This window comes from Biomphalaria glabrata, chromosome 11 (genome assembly GCF_947242115.1).
Source record: "Biomphalaria glabrata chromosome 11, xgBioGlab47.1, whole genome shotgun sequence".
Lineage (NCBI taxonomy): Eukaryota > Metazoa > Mollusca > Gastropoda > Planorbidae > Biomphalaria > Biomphalaria glabrata.
Genome location: NC_074721.1, coordinates 20896546 through 20923826, shown reverse-complemented (window position 1 = coordinate 20923826; position 27281 = coordinate 20896546). Strand labels below are relative to the sequence as shown.

The window sequence follows — 27281 nt, the reverse complement described above, 5'->3', positions numbered from 1 at the left end:
AACATGAAAAACTACTTATTAATTGTTGTTTTAAAATATGTTCCACATATATGCATATCAAATAGATTTTTTCTCTTTGAAAAAAAGTAAACATATTTTTGTGTGTAAATGTAATAGTTAGTATAACAGAGCTTACATAATTTAGGAATACATTTCTAAAAAAAAAATTTTTTTTTGTCAAAAATTCTAAAACAGTATGCATAAAACTGTTAAAAATATGGTAAATAGTAATCTCCCTTACCAAATAGTCTCTTGTGTTTGTTACTATTAATAGTGAATAGTTGTAAAATGGTGTATTTTTATGAAAATAAAACTGCTTGCATAGTTGATTTTAAAAATTAAATTGTTCACTTTCAGAAAAGAAAAAAGGAGCCGTTGCATCAGAACTTTGAATGGTCTAAAATATCATGATGTCGGATTCTCAATATTTTTTATAGTTTACGAGACAGACATTCCACACAAAACTAATAGCGTCTTTTCCCCTTTCGGGGGCCGCTAAAAATAAAACAAAAAAATAGTAGGACTACTGCAAAAACAATAGGCCTATATACAATTAAAAAAAAAAAAATTCAAAGCAATGTCTGATGTAATTTAGTCTATAAATATGTATCACTAAAAACTATGAATCACTGAACAGACACAGAGAACGTATCATGCATGTGTACAAAAGCACTAACAAAACAATGGAAATGTTTGTACAAGTTAGAGAGTGTAGACCTACTACAGCACTCATCTAGATAGCGAACATAGGAATCTTTGTTCTGAAAGAATTATACATTAAAAGAGGACTAAAGAGGCAATAATATAACTATTTATAGACAGAAAACAAAAAAAGGTTTATTATCTTCTGTTTGAGGACCACTCAGTATTGTACGTCCTAACAATCTTATCATTTTTAATCAATGTTCCGTTGTTCCAACTCTGTGAGTTTCTTTTCAATGGTTGCCACCGAGGCAAGCTTAAAATCTCATCAAGTTGATCTGGCAGACATGGGAAGATAATCCTAGCAATCCCGCAGACTTTTCCTGAGAGCTATCTTTATCAAGCCACCTATCAAACGGCCGTTGCCTCAAAGACATTTATGAGGACATATTTGTTTCGTGCCATTCAGGAAAGGAAGATAGTTTCTCGCAATGAGAGATAGTTATGTACTTTTTTTTTTTTTTAAACTTACTGGCACTGCAAACTTTGAAGCGAACTTAGAAAGCCAAAGACCATAACACTATTTCTTTGACGGAAGCTCACTTACCGTGAAAGAAACATGAAGGAATGAAAGATATTTTCACGTGATTGCCGCCACATTTATCCCCCCCCCCGCCCCCAACTCAATAAAAGCATCTAGCTGTACATTATATACAATTCTGAGAGAGCTCATTTAATAAGATGTGACATTTTTTTTTAATATAAGAATTCCATCCAAGGCAAAAAATAGGAATGGAGAAAGACGGTCAACAGATCTTGTGTGGTTCACCAACGGTTCATTAGACTAAGGTGAAGGTGAAGGTGCCTTTTTTTAATGCAGAAAGAAATGAGAAACTAATTTCAACATTTAAAGTTAGACACTGAGCTGTAGATATTTCCCGTCTTTTAAAGTTAGACACTGAGCTGTAGATATTTCCCTTCTTTTAAAGTTAGACACTGAGCTGTAGATATTTCCCGTCTTTTAAAGTTAGACACTGAGCTGTAGATATTTCCCTTCTTTTAAAGTTAGACACTGAGCTGTAGATATTTCCCGTCTTTTAAATTTAGACACTGAGCTGTAGATATTTCCCTTCTTTTAAAGTTAGACACTGAGCTGTAGATATTTCCCGTCTTTTAAAGTTAGACACTGAGCTGTAGATATTTCCCGTCTTTTAAAGTTAGACACTGAGCTGTAGATATTTCCCTTCTTTTAAAGTTAGACATTGAGCTGTAGATATTTCCTTCTTTTAAAGTTAGACACTGAGCTGTAGATATTTCCTTCTTTTAAATTTAGACACTGAGCTGTAGATATTTCCCTTCTTTTAAAGTTAGACACTGAGCTGTAGATATTTCCCGTCTTTTAAATTCAGACACTGAGCTGTAGATATTTCCCTTCTTTTAAAGTTAGACACTGAGCTGTAGATATTTCCCTTCTTTTAAAGTTAGACATTGAGCTGTAGATATTTCCTTCTTTTAAAGTTAGACACTGAGCTGTAGATATTTCCTTCTTTTAAAGTTAGACACTGAGCTGTAGATATTTCCTTCTTTTAAAGTTAGACACTGAGCTGTAGATATTTCCCGTCTTTTAAAGTTAGACACTGAGCTGTAGATATTTCCTTCTTTTAAATTCAGACACTGAGCTGTAGATATTTCCATTCTTTTAAAGTTAGACACTGAGCTGTAGATATTTCCCTTCTTTTAAAGTTAGACACTGAGCTGTAGATATTTCCCTTCTTTTAAAGTTAGACACTGAGCTGTAGATATTTCCCGTCTTTTAAAGTTAGACACTGAGCTGTAGATATTTCCCGTCTTTTAAAGTTAGACACTGAGCTGTAGATATTTCCCGTCTTTTAAAGTTAGACACTGAGCTGTAGATATTTCCCTTCTTTTAAAGTTAGACACTGAGCTGTAGATATTTCCCGTCTTTTAAAGTTAGACACTGAGCTGTAGATATTTCCTCATTTTGATTTGATAACGTAGCTATAGGTTTTTATAAGATCATTTTCATTTCATTTTGTTTTAATTCACAGCCAAAAGTTTGTAAAAACCTCAACGAGTCAGAAATAAAATGTGCGTGTGTGTTTTCGCCTATGCTTTTGTAGCAGAATGGGAGGGCAACTCTATTTTATTGCTCATCTGCTTTAATTTGTGAATGCATGAGTTATCTTAGTTTTCAAAACAATGCATGCTAAAAGCTGATACTGTTACAAAACGAGATCTAAAAACTGAAAGGTGTTTCTAAGTTGTAGTTCAGACTAGTCCAAAGTTTCCTCAAGTTTCTAAGTTACACTAGAGAATTACCAAGAATTGTATTCTAGTTTCAAATACATTCAAATGTTCTTGTTTTTATACAAGTTCAAATATAAAATAGTCAGTCAAAATAAAGAATTTAGTTGAAATATGGAACATAGTCCAACCAAATAAGAATGAGCCGGTTTAAAATATAGAACATAATTCTGGAATCACCCGTATAACAGTTAAATGAAAATGAGTTTATACTACATTTCTAAGATATACCAAAGTCAGACCACTTAAACAATTACCAGTTGCAACAAAACAAATTTGTACACTCATTTAACTCTTTCTCTCCGTAATTATTTTCCACGTTCCGATGGAATTCTTCATTTTCTCATTAGTATTTCTTTCCCCCTGTTCTGATTAAGCTTGAATCACTTTCTGGTTTGTTATCAGAAAATGTTTTATTTGGTCTATAATTTAAGGGGAGTGCATGCTCTTTTTTATAGAACACAGAGTCAAGTCTGTACAAGCCTTAAATAGTTGCAAAAAATTGAATTTGTACTCGTCTACAGTACAAGTAACAAAGTGATTTTGTACACATCTACTGTACATACAACAGAGTGATTTTGTACACATCTACTGTACATACAACAGAGTGATTTTGTACACATCTACTGTACATACAACAGAGTGATTTTGTACACATCTACTGTACATACAACAGAGTGATTTTGTACACATCTACTGTACATACAACAGAGTGATTTTGTACACATCTACTGTACATACAACAGAGTGATTTTGTACACATCTACTGTACATACAACAGAGTGATTTTGTACACATCTACTGTACATACAACAGAGTGATTTTGTACACATCTACTGTACATACAACAGAGTGAGTTCTACCGAGACCAATCGTCACAGAAGGCCTGAACACTGACCTGCTACGTCACAACCTGTGGGCAGTGGAGACAAATAGCTCGTTGAGGTCTTCTATAACAAATTGTCTCGGGTATACACATCTACAGTACATGTAATAAAGTGAGTTTATATATGTCTACTGTAGATGTAACAAAGTGAGTTTATATATGTCTACTGTACATGTAACAAAGTGAGTTTATATATGTCTACTGTAGATGTAACAAAGTGAGTTTATATATGTCTACAGTACATGTAACAAAGTGAGTTTATATATGTCTACTGTACATGTAACAAAGTGAGTTTATATATGTCTACTGTAGATGTAACAAAGTGAGTTTATATATGTCTACAGTACATGTAACAAAGTGAGTTTATATATGTATACTGTACATGTAACAAAGTGAGTTTATATATGTCTACTGTAGATGTAACAAAGTGAGTTTATATATGTCTACAGTACATGTAACAAAGTGAGTTTATATATGTCTACAGAACACGTAACAAAGTGAGTTTATATATGTCTACTGAACATGTAACAAAGTGAGTTTATATATGTCTACAGTACATGTAACAAAGTGAGTTTATATATGTCTACTGTAGATGTAACAAAGTGAGCTTATATATGTCTACAGTACATGTAACAAAGTGAGTTTATATATGTCTACAGAACACGTAACAAAGTGAGTTTATATATGTCTACTGTACATGTAACAAAGTGAGTTTATATATGTCTACAGTACATGTAACAAAACGAGTTTATATATGTCTACTGTACATGTAACAAAGTGAGTTTATATATGTCTACTGTAGATGTAACAAAGTGAGTTTATATATGTCTACAGTACATGTAACAAAGTGAGTTTATATATGTCTACAGAACACGTAACAAAGTGAGTTTATATATGTCTATTGTACATGTAACAAAGTGAGTTTATATATGTCTACAGTACATGTAACAAAGTGAGTTTATAAAGTTTATATATGTCTACTGTAGATGTAACAAAGTGAGTTTATATATGTCTACAGTACATGTAACAAAGTGAGTTTATATATGTCTACTGTACATGTAACAAAGTGAGTTTATATATGTCTACAGTACATGTAACAAAATGAGTTTATATATGTCTACAGCGCACGTAACAAAGTGAGTTTATATATGTCTACTGTACATGTAACAAAGTGAGTTTATATATGTCTACAGCGCACGTAACAAAGTGAGTTTATATATGTCTACAGCGCACGTAACAAAGTGAGTTTATATATGTCTACAGTACATGTAACAAAGTGAGTGTATATATGTCTACAGTACATGTAACAAAGTGAGTTTATATATGTCTACAGTACACGTAACAAAGTGAGTTTATATATGTCTACTGCACACGTAACAAAGTGAGTTTATATATGTCTACAGTACATGTAACAAAGTGAGTTTATATATGTCTACAGTACATGTAACAAAGTGAGTTTATATATGTCTACAGCACACGTAACAAAGTGAGTTTATATATGTCTACAGTACATGTAAGAAAGTGAGTTTATATATGTCTACTGTACATGTAACAAAGTGAGTTTATATATGTCTACAGCACACGTAACAAAGTGAGTTTATATATGTCTACTGTACATGTAACAAAGTGAGTTTATATATGTCTACTGTACATGTAACAAAGTGAGTTTATATATGTCTACTGTACATGTAACAAAGTGAGTTTATATATGTCTACAGAACACGTAACAAAGTGAGTTTATATATGTCTACTGAACATGTAACAAAGTGAGTTTATATATGTCTACAGTACATGTAACAAAGTGAGTTTATATATGTCTACTGTACATGTAACAAAGTGAGTTTATATATGTCTACAGTACATGTAACAAAACGAGTTTATATATGTCTACTGTACATGTAACAAAGTGAGTTTATATATGTCTACTGTAGATGTAACAAAGTGAGTTTATATATGTCTACAGTACATGTAACAAAGTGAGTTTATAAAGTTTATATATGTCTACTGTAGATGTAACAAAGTGAGTTTATATATGTCTACAGTACATGTAACAAAGTGAGTTTATATATGTCTACAGTACATGTAAGAAAGTGAGTTTATATATGTCTACTGTACATGTAACAAAGTGAGTTTATATATGTCTACAGCACACGTAACAAAGTGAGTTTATATATGTCTACTGTACATGTAACAAAGTGAGTTTATATATGTCTACAGCACATGTAACAAAGTGAGTACAGCCACACCTACTCATTCATCTTTATTCCTCCCAAATGTCTTCCTATCCCGTGAGATGGAGCACTTCTTGTTTTTATTTCTCCCCCCCCCCCTCCAGACATAATTAGCTAAGCTATTTTCGAAAGTCTGAAAATGTAAGGCGATTCTTTGAGGCGGAAAGGAAGATGCCATGCCGTCTACCGGGTCTCACGCGGGACCGCGCGTCTCGCATCAAACGAGCAGTAGCAACTGAGGCCGATGAATAGTTTTCGAAAAGCCAATTTCTATTGACTGTACAAATAGTGTTCTAGAAAGTTTTTCCCGTTGAAATAGTTTACCCGCCATTATTGCAGTCGTCTGTTTCCTAAACTCTATTACCTGGTCTCGAGAGAAACAACTGGATGATGGCATTGTGGAGACAAAATTTTAATTTTTTTTTAACTGCGTTCATTTTTTAAATTTTGTATTTTTTGTTTGTTTGTTGTTTTTTTTTTTTTTTTTAGTTTCTTTTCTGTTGAGGCAGCACCAGAGCCGGATTTAAGTGAGTGGAGGCCCTACACAGCAATTTCAATTTGTGCTTTGCAATTCTGAAGAAAAAAGGTTACGTCCTGCATGTATAAGTAAAGATGTCTATATTTGTTACTAAGTTGTTTTAAATTTAATTATAAGAAATTCGTTGACTCATAATTTGTAGCTTAAAGCATTCCCCCCTCACAATGTCCCTCCCCCCACACACACCCCACAATGTTCCTCCCCAAACACCCACAATGTCCCTCCCCACACATACACACACACAATGTCCCTCCCCCACACCCACACACACCCACACACAATGTCCCTCCCCACACACCCACACACACCCACACACACCCACAATGTCCCTCCCCACACACATGTTCCTACAGCGTCAACGAATTTCTCTTCACAACTTCCTCGCTGCACGAAATTTAAACCAAAGCAAGACCAAAAAAAAAAAACTTGTTCTTCTCAGTTTTTATGAAAAAAAAAAAAAAGAAAGAAAGAAAAAAAAGCAGACGATGGGGCGCCACTGGGGATTTTTTTTTAATGATACAGTGCGAGGTTTTTGAAAAAAAAAATTGACACTGTAGTGAAAATTTGTGTTAACTCTTTAGATATACGCTACATTAGTTACGGTAAACAAAAATTAGCGCATATAGTAAAGTGGACTAGATCTTAAAGTGCAGAGAGTTAAACAAAACTATGATACAAGTCTTGAAACAACAAATCTAGCTAATTAAGTTTCTACTTGTAGTATTTCATCCTGTAAGAACTTGTTCTGTTTTGTACTCGATGAGCCACATACATGTATACTGGGTTTGTTTTTCTTAGCGTTATTGCTAAGAATATAATTTAGCTTTGGCCTTATGGATTCGAACGCGAAACTTTGATCGCGACTTCTTAACATTGTAAGATGTCCAAACTTTCGGGGCGCCCTGTAACCAGCACCCCATGTCAACTACTAGAACACAGAGTAGGAACAATAATGTAGACCACATAAATAAGCTAAATGTCCTATACCACAGAAATAAGCTAAATGTCCTATACCACATAAATAAGCTAAATGTCCTATACCACAGAAATAAGCTAAATGTCATATACCACAGAAATAAGCTAAATGTCCTATACCACAGAAATAAGCTAAATGTCCTATATCACAGAAATAAGCTAAATGTCCTATACCACATAAATAAGCTAAATGTCCTATACCACAGAAATAAGCTAAATGTCCTATACCACAGAAATAAGCTAAATGTCCTATACCACAGAAATAAGCTAAATGTCCTATACCACAGAAATAAGCTAAATGTCCTATACCACAGAAATAAGCTAAATGTCCTATACCACAGAAATAAGCTAAATGTCCTATACCACAGAAATAAGCTAAATGTCCTATATCACAGAAATAAGCTAAATGTCCTATATCACAGAAATAAGCTAAATGTCCAATACCACAGAAATAAGCTAAATGTCCTATACCACAGAAATAAGCTAAATGTCTTATACCACAGAAATAAGCTAAATGTCTTATACCACAGAAATAAGCTAAATGTCCTATACCACAGAAATAAGCTAAATGTCCTATACCACAGATATAAGCTAAATGTCCTAACTCCATACCAACACGGCTCTAGAAAATATTAGTTTCTTGATTATTTTTTTTTTGTAAGGGAATTAGATAATAATGAACAACTTGATGTCATTAGTATCATTTTGTAACTTAAAGCTAAAGACACTTCAGGCAAGAAGACTAAAAGTAAAGTAGCAGTTATACAATCAACACTGAATCATAATGTTCAACTCTAGGGGTTTAATAGAATACTCCGACACAAAGATATAAAGTCACATTTCTTGTTCCATATGCTAGGACAAAGTCCCCCAAGTGCTCTTTCTTCCCTGCTGACTATAGAGCGTGTAACTTGTTGTAGTCAGGCAAACCAGATATTTTGAGTTGACGACTTGATTAACAAATGGATACGAGTATGACGTAATTATCTTCTTTTTTTTTTTTTTGAGGAGCCTTTTAAGAAAATAAGACAACTTTCCCCAAAACGCCCCCCCCCCCGGTTAAACTACAGTGACACATCTCTGCTCAAACTACAGTGACACCCCTCTGAACAAACTACAGTGACAACCCTCTGTTCAAACTAGTGACACCCCTCTGCTCAAACTACAGTGACGCCCCTCTGCTCAAACTACAGTGACGCCCCTCTGTTCAAACTACAGTGACACCCCTCTGTTCAAACTACATTGACGCCCCTCTCGCCGCCACAATTTTCCCAGACGCCCCTCTTCAAACTCATCAAACTCAAACCTTTGAGTTATTCACTAGAGCAACCTACATCGTCTCAATGCGTGTGCTTACATAACATCTACTAGATACCATATGGGTCTACAAGACTAGTACAACTAGTAGTAAAAATGGCTTGTTTGTAACAAAAAAAAATGGTTGGTACATTTGCTTTAAGACCAAAAAGGAAAAGGTTCATTTAAAGAAAAACAAAACTAAGACATTGACGAACTACATGTATTGGATTTTAAAGGCATTCTTAGATGTAAAATCTTAGCGTGACAGACAAACAGACTACACTAAAATCAACAGCCGCATTTTGGCGGCCGTTGAAAATTGTTCAGTCAGTATTTTTATCCTGATACGTTTAACAAATACATGTTCAGTAATAAACATTAATTAGATTTATTATAAAACCTAGTAGTAGTATTATATAATTTCTATTACAATGTGAACCTTTAACTGAGATGAAATCAAATGTTGAACGAGCTTCAAGTTCAATAATCTGGATGTCTTTTTTTTTTCAATTGTGGAAGAAATTTTGCCAGCAAAAAACAAAAGCCTGTACACACTTACACGACAGCACACTCACAGACACACAATACATATACAAATATATACACACGTACACGAGAGCACACACAATACATACACAAATATACACACACTTACACGAGCACAGACACACACACACACAATACATTCGAAAAATCTAAGACCGTGTGAAACTCCTTCAAGAATTAATGTCAGAAGAATCTGTCTTCAAAGTTTTTACAGACAGCTGTTTAACTGTCAAAACACCATCCATTCATTATATCTTTTTTTTTTCTAACAAGCCAAAACCACTCCTCATTTATCAAGCCATGATTTAGTAAATAATTCCAATAGTCAATCGATACACTTTACAATAGATGAACTATAATCAAATATATCAGTTATACATCAGAAAGATAAACAACAAGCCCAATATATGTATGTAGCCTATGTGTGTATGTATGTATGTATGTATGTATGTATGTATGTATGTATGTATGTATGTGTGTATGTATGTATGTATGTATGTATGTATGTATGTATGTATGTATGTGTGTATGTATGTGTGTATGTATGGATGTACACGCAATTAATCTTCATTACATTCTGATTCTAGAATAGGTTCTTCCTGGAGTTACTGAAAAGACATTAGACACCCCGCCCTTGGCAGCAAGGGGATCTGGGGGGAGCGCTGTGAGCTCCTCAGTGGGGTCCAGCAAGCATTACTTCCGGTATTTAAAACTATTTTTAAAAAGTGCATATTCTAACCCCTAACCCTGGGATTGTAATTTTACAGTAGGTTTTAAATAAGAAATCTGCCATATTGAAAGTAAGATTGCTACCCACAGACCTACGCGCGATTTCTTGACACTTACACAATAATGCCCTGAAACTGGGTTTTAGTTTCAAACCTAACCGTTATTACACATATACATGATATAGATCTAAGTTTTTTAAACTAAAATACCGTTCAATTTGTTAAAACAGAATCCAGATATAGATCTAGATCTAAAATCATAAAATCAACAGGTCTTAAAATATTTAGATCTAGATATAAGATTGTGGAAATGCGACATATTTTGTCATCTCCGAGGAAACTAAAAGGAAATAAGCTTTATATCATTGATTTGGATAATAGTTAATGGACCTCATTCACCAATCGTAAACAAACAACATTTAGCCAAGTGATAATATTGATAAAAATATGAGAAAAAAACTGTCACGTGATAGCCATTGTGTATTATGTAATTTGTATAGAAGAGATAGAGAATCACGTGGCTAAATATTGTTTGTTTACGATTGGTGAATGAGGTCCATTTAGTCAATTAATAGTCAATTTAAAATCCGCTACATTGGATTGTAGGATATTTCTAAACTTTGAAAACTAAAGATCATTACATATCTGAGACAGAAGAGCGATTTCCAAGATTCGTAAGACGAATTTTCTAACAGGTAGAAAAAGAGTTACATAACGATCTGATACAAAGTTTGGCTCTTGTTTCCAGTCTAGATAAGATGAGATGGAATATAATATATAGAGAGAGATCTATCTGGATGTTGCAGCCAATATACATTTCACATATCCGGTGTAGGGCTAGATTTGTTGACTCTGTGGATTGGATTGTGTGTGTGTGTGTGTGCACAAAGTTATTTTAGTCTAGAACCGAAGAATGCTCACTGAAGAGCGCTCACTAGAAAGGATGACTTACCTAGATAATTTATCACCTCTTCCTCGTCTGACTCATCAAAGTCAGAGGCGGCCCCAAACAAGTCTTCATACTGGGCACTCAACTGACCAGAGTAGACGGTCAAGAACAGGATGTATCGCCCTCCTGCCTCCACGTCAGCGAAACACTGAGTCTTGTTGCCAAAGTTACTGATGTTGTAGACGTTGCCAGGGGCAACCGACCGTGTTACTTTAGACAGGAGGTCGTGACCTTTATACACTGTATCTAATCTGAACTCTGTAAGAACACGTCAAACATATATGCTCCATAAATATGTACATGTATACATAAAACAGTGGCTTACAATTGTTAAAAGATACTAAGCTCTATGCATTCGTATGTCGGACATATGTTTAAACAAATAGTTCATTACAATTAGAAACTGGTACATGTTAACTCCTACTAGAAAAAGTAGTGTCCTCATAAGTCAACTACAAAAGATGGATAGATAGTTTTATTTAACAAAAAAATTGGGGTGGAGAATTGGGCAAGTAACTGGATAAGTTTATTGATTTATAAATATAGAAAAAAAGTTCCACATTTTTCTCAAAACTAACTAAAACAATTCTAAAATCAATAACAGACATTGCAAGAGCGGTTCTATTAAAAAAAAACAAAAAAAAAAAAAACTCATGAACTACTTGCTTATATGCTTACATTTACATTAGTGAACCATGGATGAGTAGATTTATGCACACAGTCAGAAGTTGAAATGAGATAAATACATTTAGTATATATAGAGTAATAAGCTATATACCAAACTACCAAAATCATCGGAGAATGCAAGTATTCATATGACAACAGGATTATCTTCACCTAATCTTCTTGTAATCTACTTGGTAGTAACCTTTAATAACTAAAATAAATGTGTTCTGTTAAAAATGCTTTAACAAAAATGCATATCAAAAGTTGCCCAGTACGGTATAATGATCACTATTACAAAGCTTATATCAAATCACCGGTGGGGTCTGTCTGGTATTAAGTTTGAACACTTTATTTCTCCTACAATCAGTCTCGGATCAAGTGGAATTTTTGCACAATTATTTATTGTACCCAACAAAATATGAATTAATTAAAAAGATAAACTGAAGGCGATTAATTATTGGTAATTAATCATTTCGCTTGATATCGAACAAGAGAAGTAAATTCAACTTGAAGAGAGATAGATGTAAACGTGAAGTTCTTCCCCTTTTTAAAGTAGTTTTATATTTCACTTTGTTATATTTGTAAATATATTTGATAACATCTTCTATAAATTTGAATCCAGTATGATATAGGTCAATAACAAATCAAAAATTACATTTTTAATTTCAAGAAACATAACATCTAATTCAGAGTTGGCCACTGATGACCAAATGACCAAATAAGATGAACTTTTAAAAGCAATAATATTATGAAAAAAACATTATAACTATTTCTATTACCACAATTAATGTTTTAAAATTTTGTTTTGTGAACCGGAAACAAACAAATAAACAACAAAATTAATAACGATATATCGGAGAGTTTCATAGAGCGGAAACTCTTCACTAGATAATATTTGGATGTATTCAGTGGACAAACTACAAGAAGTGTTGATGGGCTGTGTGTATTTTATTTTATAAGGTGTATGGACATTTGTGTGCACTTTAAAGCTCTGTGAAATCAAATCTTCCAAGCTCTCTTCATTTCATATGCAGGAAGCGTTAGACTTTCACCCTATGACGTAGAACTCATTTTAAAAAGCTTGCGTGCAATTAACTAACGTAATAAAATGAGATTTGATGGAAGATCAACTGCCAGGCATTGAGATAGGGTTAATAGGACAGCTCCATTCGGTTTGATTTAGTGGACAAACTGTTTACTTTATCACGAATATCTTCAAAAGGACCAGAATTCATAGCGTAGTGGGGAGTAGCTAGTAGTTCAAATGTAGTGGATTATATTTGTATTAGTTGACCGGCGGCGTAGCATATGCCGCTATTTTTTCAGGGCCAGCCTTAGGCCACTGCAACCTATGCGACCGCAGTGGGCACCGCACTTTCATAGGACCCGCACTCTCATAGGACCCGCGCTAATTCTAGGTGTATAAATTATTAAATTAAACAATTTTATCTTGGGGGAGCTACCACCTTCTACCAAGCGCGTCCCCAGGTGGCGGATAGGGGAAAGACCCTTAGATATAAGGGTTAGCTGTGAATAGCAAATAAACAGCCGCGGACCAACTGGTTTGCAGTCATGGAGGATGAGGTGAAGTATTCCAGTGGTTAGAATATTTACTAAAAACATCTCAGAAATCCAGGGAAATGATTGCAAAAAGCGAGTATAGGGCGCTCTAACTCTAAACCCGGGTAGATGAAACCCGTTAGCTAGGGATAGCAGTTCATTTAGGAGAGAAAACTCCGAAAATAAACACCTGCTGCCTTGCAGATGATCTTGGATGATCAAAGGCTATGGGAGCACACCCAGAAAGAAAAGCAGGCTGAAGTCGGAGTCAATGGGCCTCCTGGCGCATAACACATTGACACGCAACCTCATCTATGTTGGAGTTCAGTAACGATTCTAATAGATGTGGCGTCCTGCCTGTGGAATCCCGCCGCGCAGGTAGGGGGCCGGGCTCTCCGCCTCGAAGGAGCCCACACAAGCGAGCTGGTGGTTCTTCTATCTCTGCCTGTGGAGCCAGGAGCAGGGACAAGAAAGTAAATACTACTGGCCAACACTCCAAGACCAAAAGTCTAAAAATCTTACAATGGAACGCAGAGGGCATCCAAAAGAAAAAAAGAAGCTCCAAAAATATTTCTGCATGAGAAAGAAATTGATGTAGCTTGCATCCAAGAAACTCATTTGAACAGTAATCTTCGTTTCTCCATTAGAGGCTACACCTGCATCAGACAAGATAGAGAAATCAGACCTAAAGGAGGAATCCTCACCCTCATTAAAAATGATATCCCTACCACAGACATAACTATGCCCAACTCCTCAGAATCAGAAATAATGGGAACTAAGCTAATTCTCCCAGATGGAAATATTAATCTATTTAACTGCTACTTCCCACCAGACAAGGAAATAGAGATTGACCACATTCAAATACCTGACCAAGAAGACTGTCTAATCTTAGGAGATATGAATAGTCACTCTCAGAGCTGGGGATACCCAGACCTAAATGCCAGGGGAGAAGAAATTGAAGAATGGCAAGCAGAGAACAGACTTATCTTGCTAAATAAACCTGAGGACAAACCAACCTTTTTTTCAAGAGCCTGGCTAACATCAACCACTCCAGATCTAGCCTTTGCAACAGACAACTTATCCAAAAAGTGCACTAGAGAAGTTGCAGACCAGCTAGCCACCAGCGACCAGAGACCCATATTGATCAGTATCGATACCTCCTTCAAAATATCAGAAAACTCCACCATCCCCAGATGGAACTACAAAAAAGCCAACTGGCACCTATTCTCAAAGCTCACAGACCTATATACAACTTCAATAAACTGCAAATCAAATCAGGTTAATAAGTCATTCTCAGCTTTCTCCAAAGCAATACTCCTAGCAGCTAAGGAATCAATTCCTAGAGGAGCAAGAAAAGATTATATCCCCAACTGGTCTAATCACCTTCAACAACTCCACAATGCCACTATTGAAGCCAGAAACACAGTAGAAAATAACCCTTGTATAGAAAATAACATAAATCTAAAAGCAGCTAACGCAGTTTTCAGGAAAAATTACCTTTCCGCCATGAGGAAAAGTTGGCATGAAAAAACAGAACAACTAAACGTAGATAGAGATGGCCACAAACTCTGGCGTATAGCCAAATGTCTCAACCAGGAAGAAAACAGAACAACTCCTATAGTAATAGAAAAGGACAACAAACCCCTGAAAGGCCAAGAAGCAGCAAATGAATTCATTAAGTTTTTCCAAAGCGTAGGACAAATACAAATTAATGAAAGTAGAAATAAAGATGTAAACTCAGAAATCCAAGATAAATTTAAAGAAAACAATCCAGCTTACTCCTTGGGAATGACCACTAATCTTAAAATGAAGGAACTAGATGAATCCCTAAAAGCCCTCAAACCAAAACAAGCCCCGGGCCCAGACAAAATATCAAATGACATGCTTCTTCACTTGGGTCCTCAAGCCAAAAGAAAACTGCTACAATTATTCAATGCTAGCTGGAAATCTGGCAGAATTCCAAACATCTGGAAAAAAGCCATTATGATCCCTATACTAAAGCACGGCAAGCCAAGAAATAAACTGGATAGCTACCGTCCCATCAGCCTCACTAGCTGTACCTGCAAACTGATGGAAAGAGTGATAAATAGAAGGCTGACATGGATCCTTGAGTCAAATAACCTACTCACTGAAGCCCAGGCTGGCTTTAGAAAAGGCAGATCAACAGAAGATCAAATTGCCTTCATCACACAAGAAATAGAAGACGGCTTTCAAGAAAAGAAACCAACAACAATTGTGTGGGTTGACTTAGAAAAAGCATTTGACAAAGTCTGGGAACAAGGTCTCTTGCTCAAGCTAATCCAGCATCACATATCCCACAGAATGTACAACTGGATAAAGGAATACCTAAATAATAGAAAAGCCTTAGTTTGCATGCAAGGACAAAGAAGCCACACAGTGGGTATAAAAAATGGTGTCCCCCAAGGAGGAGTCCTATCCCCAACACTTTTCCTAATATTCATAAACGATCTAAATCAAAACCTACCCAAAAAAGTTAAGAGCAGCATGTATGCAGATGACCTTGCCTTAATTAGCACAGAAGAATATGTAGGAACATCGAAATTTCGATTACAAGATGCTCTTGATAAACTCAATAATTGGTCCAAAGACTGGGGCATGTCCATTAACACAAAAAAGACAACATATACCATATTCTCACTGTCAACAAAACAACAAACAATAAAATTAACATTAGATAAGGAAGCTTTAGAAAAAAATGACAGCCCTACTTATCTTGGAGTCACCTATGACCCGAGACTAGCCTGGAAAAACCAAATAGATAAAACACAGAGTAAAGGCATCCAGAGACTATCCCTCTTGAAAAAATTAGCTGGCACAGATTGGGGAGCAAATCACAACATCCTGAAAAAGACCTATACCAGTTATGTAAGACCTGTACTAGAATATGGTGCCACAGCATGGGGCTCAGCAGCCCATACCAACCTTAGAAAAATAGACAAGGTTCAAAATATTGGTCTAAGGATAATGACAGGAGCAATCAAAACAACACCCATAAGAGCTATGGAGGAAACCGCTGCCCTGATCTCTCTGGATGAAAGAAGAGAAATAAAAATCCTTTCCCAATTCACAAAATTGGAAACCTTGGAGAGGCACCCACTCAGAACAAAAAATCCACAAAACTGGCACAAAAAACCGTCTCAAAAGGACCAATTTCATACAGGAATCTCTAAACCTAAAAAAGAAACACCAACTTGAAAAAATTACTCTGGAATCCTCGATACACTATAATGAATCTCCACCCTGGGACGAAAGCCCTCTTCCTACTATAAGGGACCATATTGAAAACATAAAAAGAAAATCTGATTACAGACCAACAGAGCTCAAGGAAATAGTGAACTGTTTTCTACATACCAATTACCCTAGCAATCAGTGGATCAGAGTTTACACGGATGGCTCATCCCATAAAGCCACCACAAATGGAGGAGCTGGAATACTTATCGAATGGCCAGATGGAGGAAAACTAGAAAAATCCTTTGCAACTGGAGAGCTCTCTGACAGTCACAGAGCAGAAAGGGAAGCACTAGCACTAGCTGCTACCATGCTAGCAAATCATCCAAGTTCCCCTCACAGTCAGATTGTCTTTCTAACAGACGCAAAAACAACCCTCCAAAGCCTGCAAAACTCTGATTCCCCTTATATTAAAAACCTCAGAACAGCACTCACAAAGCTCAACCACAACAGCAAAAAAACTGTCATTCAATGGATACCAGCTCACATACAACTAGCAGGAAATGAGAAGGCTGACACACTCGCCAAGAGTGGGAGAACAAACTCACAAGTAAACTCTGCTCTCTATCCAGAAGAAATGAAGAAATTAATTGTAGATAAAATAAATGAGAAATGGACGAGCTCCCATCCAAATCACAAGAAAGATGATGCTTACTATAAGCTATCCCGACAAGACCAACGTCTAATCTTTCGACTCAGGACCGGACACAACAGAATGCGACAACACATGTTCCGGAAGCTCAAAATTGGAACCAGTGAAATCTGCCCATGTGGAGTATCACCAGAAAATGCCGACCACGTCCTCCAAAACTGCTCTCTCTACCAAGAGGCCCGTATAAGACATTGGCCCCAAATCACCCCAATAGAAAGAAAACTATATGGAGAGCTCCCTGATTTGGAAACCACTGCGCAGTTCATCTCATGTATTGGTCTAGTCATATGAACACTCCAACATAACAATGAGAACGATGAAGAAGAAGAAGAAAACAATTTTATAACTTATAACAGATTTCCCGTGGCCTCCTGTCGATTTACCAGGAGCTCCTGAAAATATCCGGAAATTATTAAACTCATTTTGGGGTGTCATTCAATATGGAAATCGCCAATCCTATGCATTAGCCGTAATTGTGTAATCTGGTGAAAGAAGCTTCTTGCGCCTCAAAGTAATGAAGAATTTCTTGAAGTCAACTATTCTGGTAGATAGATTGAAACATTTGGTAATTCTTGCTATTGAGCGTGATCTATGTAGGAAACAGAATTTTTATGATATACTGTATGACTTCTCTACACGCAAGGCTCGTGTAGTAATTCTGTGCGTAGTAAAGAATGAATAAAATGCAAAGACGAATATATTTTCTAATACAAACTCTTAATTTTCACTTATTATCTGTATCCCTACCCAAACTGGGCTCGCGAAATCCGTTTCGCATTGGGCCCACAATGGTTAAAGTCCGGCCCTGCTATTTAGTGACGGGTAAATACAGAGTAGATTACTTGTTCTCTTTCCATGACTTCTTGGTCACAATGGTTAAAGTCCGGCCCTGCTATTTAGTGACGGGTAAATACAGAGTAGATTACTTGTTCTCTTTCCATGACTTCTTGGTCACAATGGTTAAGCCCGGCCCTGCTATTTAGTGACGGGTGAATACTATTTGTCCCCACCCCCTCTTTTTTTTTCGCCTCTAAAATTACGTGGGGTAACTCTAGTCCGTCCAACTTGCAGAAATAAAAGAGTGATCTTTCCATTACTTGGTGTCCAAACTCTTGAGCCATGAAGAGAATTATATATAGATAGATTATTTAGATTATTTGTAGTGACCTTTTTTTTTAAGGACACTGACTGTCTCCTCACACAGAGAGATTTGAAACAATTCCACTATTGACTTAGATGAAAGTCAGTGTTACACTGTGACTGTATCTTACACTCAGATGTCAGTAAGACACGTGACATAGGCCTCCCACACCCTCACCCTCTAGCTCATCATTGTCATTGTGACGTCGCGGTCCACTAACTAGATGTTCCGGGCACACAACAGAGAGGTGACACAAAACATAGCACCTCCCTTGTGGCACGCAGTTAAACAATTTGGTGCCTCAGTCTGGCAGACCCTGACAGCAAATAACTAATTATTGGTAGGAGGGAACAGTTAAGAAACAGATTAACTTGGCTGAACGCATTTCACTTTCTCATTTATTTATCTAATTTGACATTTTGGTGTAGGCCTATTTAACTTATTGAGCACTATTTAACTAGAACAGTTTGACGTATTTAACTTTTTAAAAACATTTTTACCAATTTAACTAATGTAGCATTTTGACGTATTAAACTAATTGAGCATGTAACTTATTTCCCTTCTGAACTATTTATTTTACATTTTGATGTTTTAACTTTATTTTTTTTTCTCGTCATTAACTCTATCCCGTTTATTCAAGTCATGCATTGCAGCTTCTTAAGACATTTTGTTTACTCATTAAAAAGTGGTATTGTATCTAATTTGTTGGAAGATGAATATTTATTTCTATTTTCCTATTTCTAGTCAGAAGTTGACAATTTCAGGAGATCCCATTGCTCGAGATTACGCTGCACTGACCTGCCGTATAGGTGCCATCTTCTGTCCGCTGGTCCTTGAATGTCCTCAGTACCGTGCCCAAAGCGGCAATTTCTCCTCGCGCCGCCCTCTCCCTTACAGACAGCGGTGTCCAGCCTTGGAGCAGGAGGACACAGGACAAAGCTATGTGGCTCCAGTGGACTACACTGTACACTAGCGAGAGCAGGAGACAATGCCTGTACCGCATAACTGACCAACACACACCAACTTGTTAGCAGCCGTAGAGGATATGTCTAGGCCCTGGAAAGAATTCTGTAAAGAAAAAACAAACAATAGACTAACAATATACAATTTTTGTGTGTTTACAGTCAATAGAGACTTCCGTAAAAAAAACGGAAGTGCACATTGTCCAGTTTTCAGATGCAAAGAACACCAGACAGATCATAGAAATTTACATTTATGAATACAGATATTCAGCTATGTCGAAAATCTGTTGTCTAGATCTACATGGTAAGAAAAAAAGAGTAAATGTAATGGGTTTAGTTCTATAAACGTCTATTCACATTTGACTAGAGTAACACCTTTAGGAAAATCACTAAATTTAGAAAACCTTCAGAAGAGAAGACTCAAACGTTAAGTAGCAATTATACATAAAACACTGAAACATAATCTTCAAATACCAAAACAAAATTTAATAAAATACCCAGAAAGACACAAAGATAAAGGTACATTCCTCGTACCATATGCTAGGACAAATTTGTACAACTTCTCCTTCTTCCCTAGTGCTATTAGAGCATGAAATGGGTTGCCTGAGCTAGCCAGGAAAACCAGTGACTTGGCAGAATTTAAGTCATTGGTTAATATGCATGACTAAATGCATGACGCTCAGGACGTAATCATCTTCTTATTTGAAGTAACGTCTGTATTATATAAGATAAGATAAATTGGACAAAAGCATAAAGTAGAAATGTTTAGCTATTTTTAAAAAAGGAAATGCTCATTTTGTATTATGGCGGCTTTAAAAAATATATTGTGTCGATATTGCGGAAAAAAAAATCTTTTTAGTTAAATTTAACCAATACGATTTTGGGAGTCAGTTACAGAGATCGGGTCTCAAACAAGGAAATGCTTTGTCGAACTGGGAGTCGAACACTTAATGAGGCTGTGACAGAGCGTCGCGTGAGGTTTGAGGGACATGTTCTCCGACAAAATGAACTACGCATACCAAGAGTTGCGATGACATGGAGGCCAATACGAGGAAAGCGCAAACAGGGACGTCCTCGTATTACTTGGCGCCACACCTTCATCGAGGACCTCAGAACAGTGGACACCAGGTGGGAGGAGGCTTCAGACATTGCCAACGACAGATCCTTATGGAGACAGCTTGCTGCCCAATGCGCCGAACGGGGTGGGGGAGGGATGTCTAAGTAAGTCATCATGAAAATGACGTAATCGCTCTAGAAGCAAGGGAAGTAACTAGCTGAGAGGGTGACACATTTCTGTGTTTGTTTTGGTCCACTGCAAGTGGGAGAATTAGTAATAGGTGATTGTTGAAACAGCCAGGGCCCTAGCGTACATATTATAGATCACAATCAATATAGACTATTACCATCAGTAAAAATTGTTAGGCCTACTACAATCAATTTAAACTTTTTAAACCATTACAATCATATAGATATCAAAATTAATATCGGCTAACACAGTCTCAAAAACTATTTACAACAATAGATGATTATATCGTCTCAGAAGAAGAAACCAAAGCTGAACTACTGGCCAGAGTTACAAAGTCCACAGCAGCATTTACAAACCTCAAAACAATGTGGAAAGACAAAGGAATAGCCCTCGACACTAATATTAGACAGATGCGCTCCCTGGTTACGAAATTATTATATGCTGACTGCAGAGGATCCTAGCGATGGAATTTAGACTCTACAGAAACGTCCTAAGTATCACATAACAAGACATCATCGCAAAGAGATTAGAAACAGGATTAATACAGCCATTCGACCCCACGATGACCTTCTAACAACTGTCAAAAAACGCAAACTAAAATTCTAGGGGCAGGGGCGGACTGGCTATATGGGCAAATGCCAGGTGGGCCGGTACCCAAAATGGGCAGGTAGGATCGCCGAATGGGCCACTTTGAATGACAATAAGTACCGTAAATGTGATTGACATTCTTTAACCTTTTATAAACGAACTTTACAGACTGTACTGTGTAATACTAAACTCATACTCTCCTAATAATGAAATCATCTAGATCAATAAACATATACCATGCTACTGATGATTTACAATCCTCTAGTCTAGATAGACTAAGCGATTTTAACAAAAATTATAAGGTTTATATTTTTATAGTCCTGTGGAAGTTGCTGTAAGGTTAAGCATACTCGGGTGAATCTTTTACGAGATGCTGAGCTTATAAATTAGTCATGAATTTCAGGTTATAGCCTAATCTATAGATCCACTGTTACAAAAGTGACTCAAATGTAGCGTTTCCAGTCTATTGTGTCTAATACCAGCCCAGTCTAATGCATTGCAGCCAGTGGATACAAAACGTAGCGATCAGTGAATAAAAAAACGTAACAATCAGTGGATAAAAGCGTAGCAGCCAGTAGATACAAAATTTAACAGCTAGTGGATAAAAAAACGTAGGCCTAATAGTCAGTGGATAAAAAACGTAACAGCTAGTGGATAAAAAACGTAACAGCTAGTGGATAAAAAACGTAACGAAATGTCTAAAGCAATACATTCTTAGAAACTTTGAATCTTATACAAGTCTATAGTCTACACATCGTGAAGTACTAGGGCCATATTGTTATTACACATCCAGTGAAGAATAGTGAACTATGGAAATAGTAGTTTTCATTCATCGGTCTGACCTATATAAATTCACTTGGTCAGATTCGATGTACCTAAATATAAATGTGGTTGATTGAATAGAAAGTAGTAGTTTGTTGTTCGACCTTTGACTCCTTTTAATGGAATTCTTTGAACTTTACAAACGTTTGGTAACTATACTTCTGTAATGACACTTTATCTGTCTCTGTTATCTCACAACACACACAGACAGACAGACGGACGCTCAAACAAGGGAACCATAAGAAACTAATTGAAAGGAGAGCATTGTGTTGACTATAAGCAGGGCGGGACAAGGGGGGGGGGGGCAGTAGGCGCTATCACTCGGTCGAGCCCGCTATGTGGGAGAAGGTTTAAAGCTGATTTATTGAATGTAAATGATTTAAAAGTGATCTGATTGAAGGGATCGAATCTAATTAAATGAATTACTGTTTCAAGTGTATGATTGGTTCAGAAGTATGGCTGACTGAAGAGTATTGTTTATTCAAGTGTATGATTGATTCAGAGGTATGATTTTTGATTGGTTCAAATGAATAATTGGACCAGATAAATAATTGTTCAGATTTTTTATAAGTTCAGGTGCATTATCTCTTCAGATGTATTCATAGTTCATGTGTTAGCAAAACATATTTTCCACTACGTGTTATTAGATACGTCTTCAATATAATGACATAGCTGTTTCATATTGAGATACGTCTTCAATATAATGACATAGCTGTTTCATATTGAGATACGTCTTCAATATAATGACATAGCTGTTTCATAATGAGATACGTCTTCAATATAATGACATAGCTGTTTCATATTGAGATACGTCTTCAATATAATGAAGTAGCTGTTTCATATTGAGATACGTCTTCAATATAATGAATTAGCTGTTTCATATTGAGATACGTCTTCAATATAACGAATTAGCTGTTTCATATTGAGATACGTCTTCAATATAATGAATTAGCTGTTTCATATTGAGATACGTCTTCAATATAACGAATTAGCTGTTTCATATTGAGATACGTCTTCAATATAATGAAGTAGCTGTTTCATATTGAGATACGTCTTCAATATAATGAAGTAGCTGTTTCATATTGAGATACGTCTTCAATATAATGAAGTAGCTGTTTCATATTGAGATACGTCTTCAATATAATGAAGTAGCTGTTTCATATTGAGATACGTCTTTAATATAATGACATAGCTGTTTCATATTGAGATAAGTTCTCATTATATTGACAACTAGGTTACACTGACAGTTGCTACAGTTGCTACAGTTGCTACTTGTGTTAGGTCTGCGTGTTTCTGAAGACAACAAAGTGTAAGGGGACCTAGACAGCTGTACACAGCCTCTCCCCATCTCTCACACAATAAGCTACACTTTGTATCTAGGCTATATTTACACGGACTGATCTTTTACGTGCTACCATCATAGAGGCGCTGTAGAAACACCACAAGCAAACCCCACAGAGGCCTAGCAACATTTGGAAATGACAATTCAAATAAGAAGTACAGACCTAACAATTTCTACGTACCAAACACTAACGGAACCATGTAATGTTGCCAGCTCAGTTGAAGAGAGGATTTGTTTAGGACAGTGAGTAAATGTGTGACTAAAGCTTTGCAAGGAAGGACAGCAGCTATTGAAACAATAAATAAGAGGGTGTTATGTGGCCAACACAAACTATTGAAACAATAAATAAGAGGGTGTTATGTGGCCAACACAAACTATTTTTACTTTCCCTATTTAGATCTTTTATAGCCGAATTCTCGGACCGTCTTGGAGTTTAATCAAACGCTCTAGTTTTAGAATAGAAGTGCCAACAGATTTCGAAACAAAGACGTCAGATCGTTTATCATTGGCTCTAACCTCTAAACCACCCGGTTCTTGGTTCGATTCCGGCAGGAATCAATGTCGGACGTATTAGACTCTAACTGTTGCTTGGGCATTTCTAAAAAGTCCTGATGTTTTTACTTTGAGTTTAAGATAAGATGAAAAGTTGTTTAGCAAGTCTTAGCTTAGACTGCAAGAACATTTCATCGGATAACAATAATTAGATATTATTAAGGCCTATATGTTGATAGTCTAGTCCTACTTCGTGCTAGGCATTTGTATTGGGCTAAATATAGGATATCTATTAGGTCTATACAATGTTGTTTTAAAAACAGTTTTCAATGTTTTCCTTTTTTACTTGACAGGATCTCTGTTTTTATTGTAAACTGATTTGGATTTGGATGATATGAGGATATGGAGTAGCAGAGAGAGGAAGATTGGAGAGAGAGAGAGAGAGAGAGAGAGAGAGAGAGAGAGAGAGTGAGAGGTTCTTACAATAAATAATCAATAAGTAATTAATTGACACAAACTCTATTAATAGCATAATTAACATCCAAAAAATCATGGCTTAATCCTTTGTTTGATCTCTATAAGCATACAAGTAGGCCTAGGTTACATCTCATTATACATTGAGCTACTTTTATGGCACTTCAATACAAAATGAAATCTACTCACTCTGGTATTTTTGACTCAAGTCCTAGTTGCGTTGCACTCGCCTACGTTAGAGAATAGTCAGTGCAATAATCCTTCACTAGACTAGTCAGTGCAATAATCCTTCACTAGACTAGTCAGTGCAATAATCCTTCACTAGACTAGTCAGTGCAATAATCCTTCACTAGACTAGTCAGTGCAATAATCCTTCACTAGACTAGTCAGTGCAATAATCCTTCACTAGACTAGTCAGTGCAATAATCCTTCACTAGACTAGTCAGTGCAATAATCCTTCACTAGACTAGTCAGTGCAATAATCCTTCACTAGACTAGTCAGTGCAATAATCCTTCACTAGACTAGTCAGTGCAATAATCCTTCACTAGACTAGTCAGTGCAATAATCCTTCACTAGACTAGTTAGTGCAATAATCCTTCACTAGACTAGTCAGTGCAATAATCCTTCACTAGACTAGTCAGTGCAATAATCCTTCACTAGACTAGTCAGTGCAATAATCCTTCACTAGACTAGTCAGGGCAATAATCCTTCACTAGACTAGTCAGTGCAATAATCCTTCACTAGACTAGTCAGTGCAATAATCCTTCACTAGACTAGTCAGTGCAATAATCCTTCACTAGACTAGTCAGTGCAATAATCCTTCACTAGACTAGTCAGGGCAATAATCCTTCACTAGACTATCAACAGATCTAAAGATACAGTCAATGAAGTTGAAATTAAAAGAACACCACCACAAATTTTACACATTCACATCGGTAGCTCCCCCTGACAATGCAACTCTAGCAGTTCCGACCACTTTATTATTGTCAAGTTTCCTGAAAGCATTTAAACCACTTCCTAATAATTACCCCCGCCCTTTTTTTTAATCTCCCCGTGCCTCTTTTAACTAATTGAGGACTAAAAAAAAATTCTTTTTTCTTTTTTGACGAGCGCCCATAGAAGTAAAGAAAAGCACAGTCTAACAACGCCACCCCTGTCTTTTACCTAGTGGGCCGGACCACAAGACCTGTCAGTTACGAGAAGAATAGACTGATCGAGGTGTACGGAAACACGTATTGGTCACATCCCACGGAAAACTAAACAAAATGTGCCAAATTAGGGCATAGAGGGTGGAGCCTTAACATAAACGAGTCTTATGTACTAGTTGTGTCCCGTTATCTAAATATTGACAACATAAATCTTGACTCTCAAACTGACTTCCACGTTATCACAAGCACGTGAAAATAAAAAAATTATCTGGGAGTTAAATACAACTACTAGACACTAAATGTATAATTTGGTGTCCTCAACCAATAAGTCTATAGCCTTATTGTATGGGCATGGCTATTGGCATTAGTAATTAGCCTACCATTAAGTTGACTTCAACAAAATAATATTTTAACAGGCCTATTTTCTTAAGAATTAAGTACAGAACATACACTTTTGTGTATAAAAGTTACTAATATGACGATCTATTATTATCAATATATTATCTAAAATATAGTTTTGTCTATGTGCGTTTAACAGAGAAAGTAAATCAATAGGTATACTATAGTAGTATAGACTATAGTAGTTTTTTAATGCCTCCCTTAGAAAGTCGCTCTCATAATTCATATTAAATTTCATCCTTACAATTAGACAGAAGATAAAGCAAGCAAACAATGATCCTCATATTCCAATAGAATTCATCCAATGATACGCAGTATCACAAGAGTCTACATCCAATGATATGCAGTATCACAAGATTCTAGATCCAATGATATGCAGTATCACAAGAGTCTACATCCAATGATATGCAGTATCACAAGATTCTAGATCCAATGATATGCAGTATCACAAGAGTCTACATCCAATGATATGCAGTATCACAAGAGTCTAGATTCAATGATATGCAGTATCACAAGAGTCTAGATTCAATGATATGCAGTATCACAAGAGTCTAGATCCAATAATACGCAGTATCACAAGAGTCTAGATCTAATTATATGCAGTATCACAAGAGCCTACATCCAATGATAAGCAGTATCACAAGAGTCTACATCCAATGATAAGCAGTATCACAAGAGTCTAGATCCAATGATATGCAGTAGGCCTATCACAAGAGCCTAGATCCAATGATAAGCAGTATCACAAGAGTCTACATCCAATGATAAGCAGTATCACAAGAGTCTAGATCCAATGATAAGCAGTATCACAAGAGTCTAGATCTAATTATATGCAGTATCACAAGAGTCTAGATCCAATGATATGCAGTAGGCCTATCACAAGAGCCTAGATCCAATGATAAGCAGTATCACAAGAGTCTACATCCAATGATAAGCAGTATCACAAGAGTCTAGATCCAATGATAAGCAGTATCACAAGAGTCTAGATCCAATGATAAGCAGTATCACAAGAATCTAGATCCAATGATATGCAGTAGGCCTATCACAAGAGTCTAGATTTCTAGATCTACTTGAGCTAAGATTTTTTATTTTTTTTTTTACAATTCCTTTTTTCAGTTTTCAGCTTGCAAAATTCATGGCCAAAACCTTGGTGGAACCTGGACACGAATCTCGCAAACGGCTCTAATGATTTTCCGAAAATTTGGCAGTTGGTGTAAAATGTTTGTAAAATATTTAACATGTTTCGGATGTTCCTTCAGAATTGAAGATAATTTATTTCCTATTCCAGACTCCCGCAGGACAACGGGGAATAGCAGCGATCTGGGTATGAACCCGGAACTATTGAGACAACCGAACGACAGTCCAGAGACCAGGCAGCCGAGGTGTGGTCATTGCTGAGTGCAAGAATAACTGCATGTAATAT

General features: G+C 36.2%; 1 protein-coding gene across 2 annotated transcripts in view; it reads right to left on the bottom strand.

Annotated features, from left to right (window-relative positions):
• The window catches only part of LOC106074349 (von Willebrand factor D and EGF domain-containing protein-like), a 55080-nt gene extending 29588 nt beyond the window's left edge, over positions 1 to 25492 (bottom strand). Inside the window, exons 1-3 of one of the 2 annotated variants that reach the window (XM_056004638.1) lie at positions 24503 to 25492; positions 19186 to 19455; positions 11123 to 11377 (exon numbers count right to left, since the gene is read on the bottom strand). In XM_056004638.1, coding sequence (XP_055860613.1) covers positions 11123 to 11377; positions 19186 to 19390 — 460 coding nt within the window. In that variant the 5' untranslated portion in view covers positions 19391 to 19455; positions 24503 to 25492. The remainder of the gene's footprint in view (positions 1 to 11122; positions 11378 to 19185; positions 19456 to 24502) is intronic. The other variant, XM_056004639.1, reaches the window with a different exon arrangement.
• Positions 25493 to 27281: the final 1789 nt, after the last annotated feature.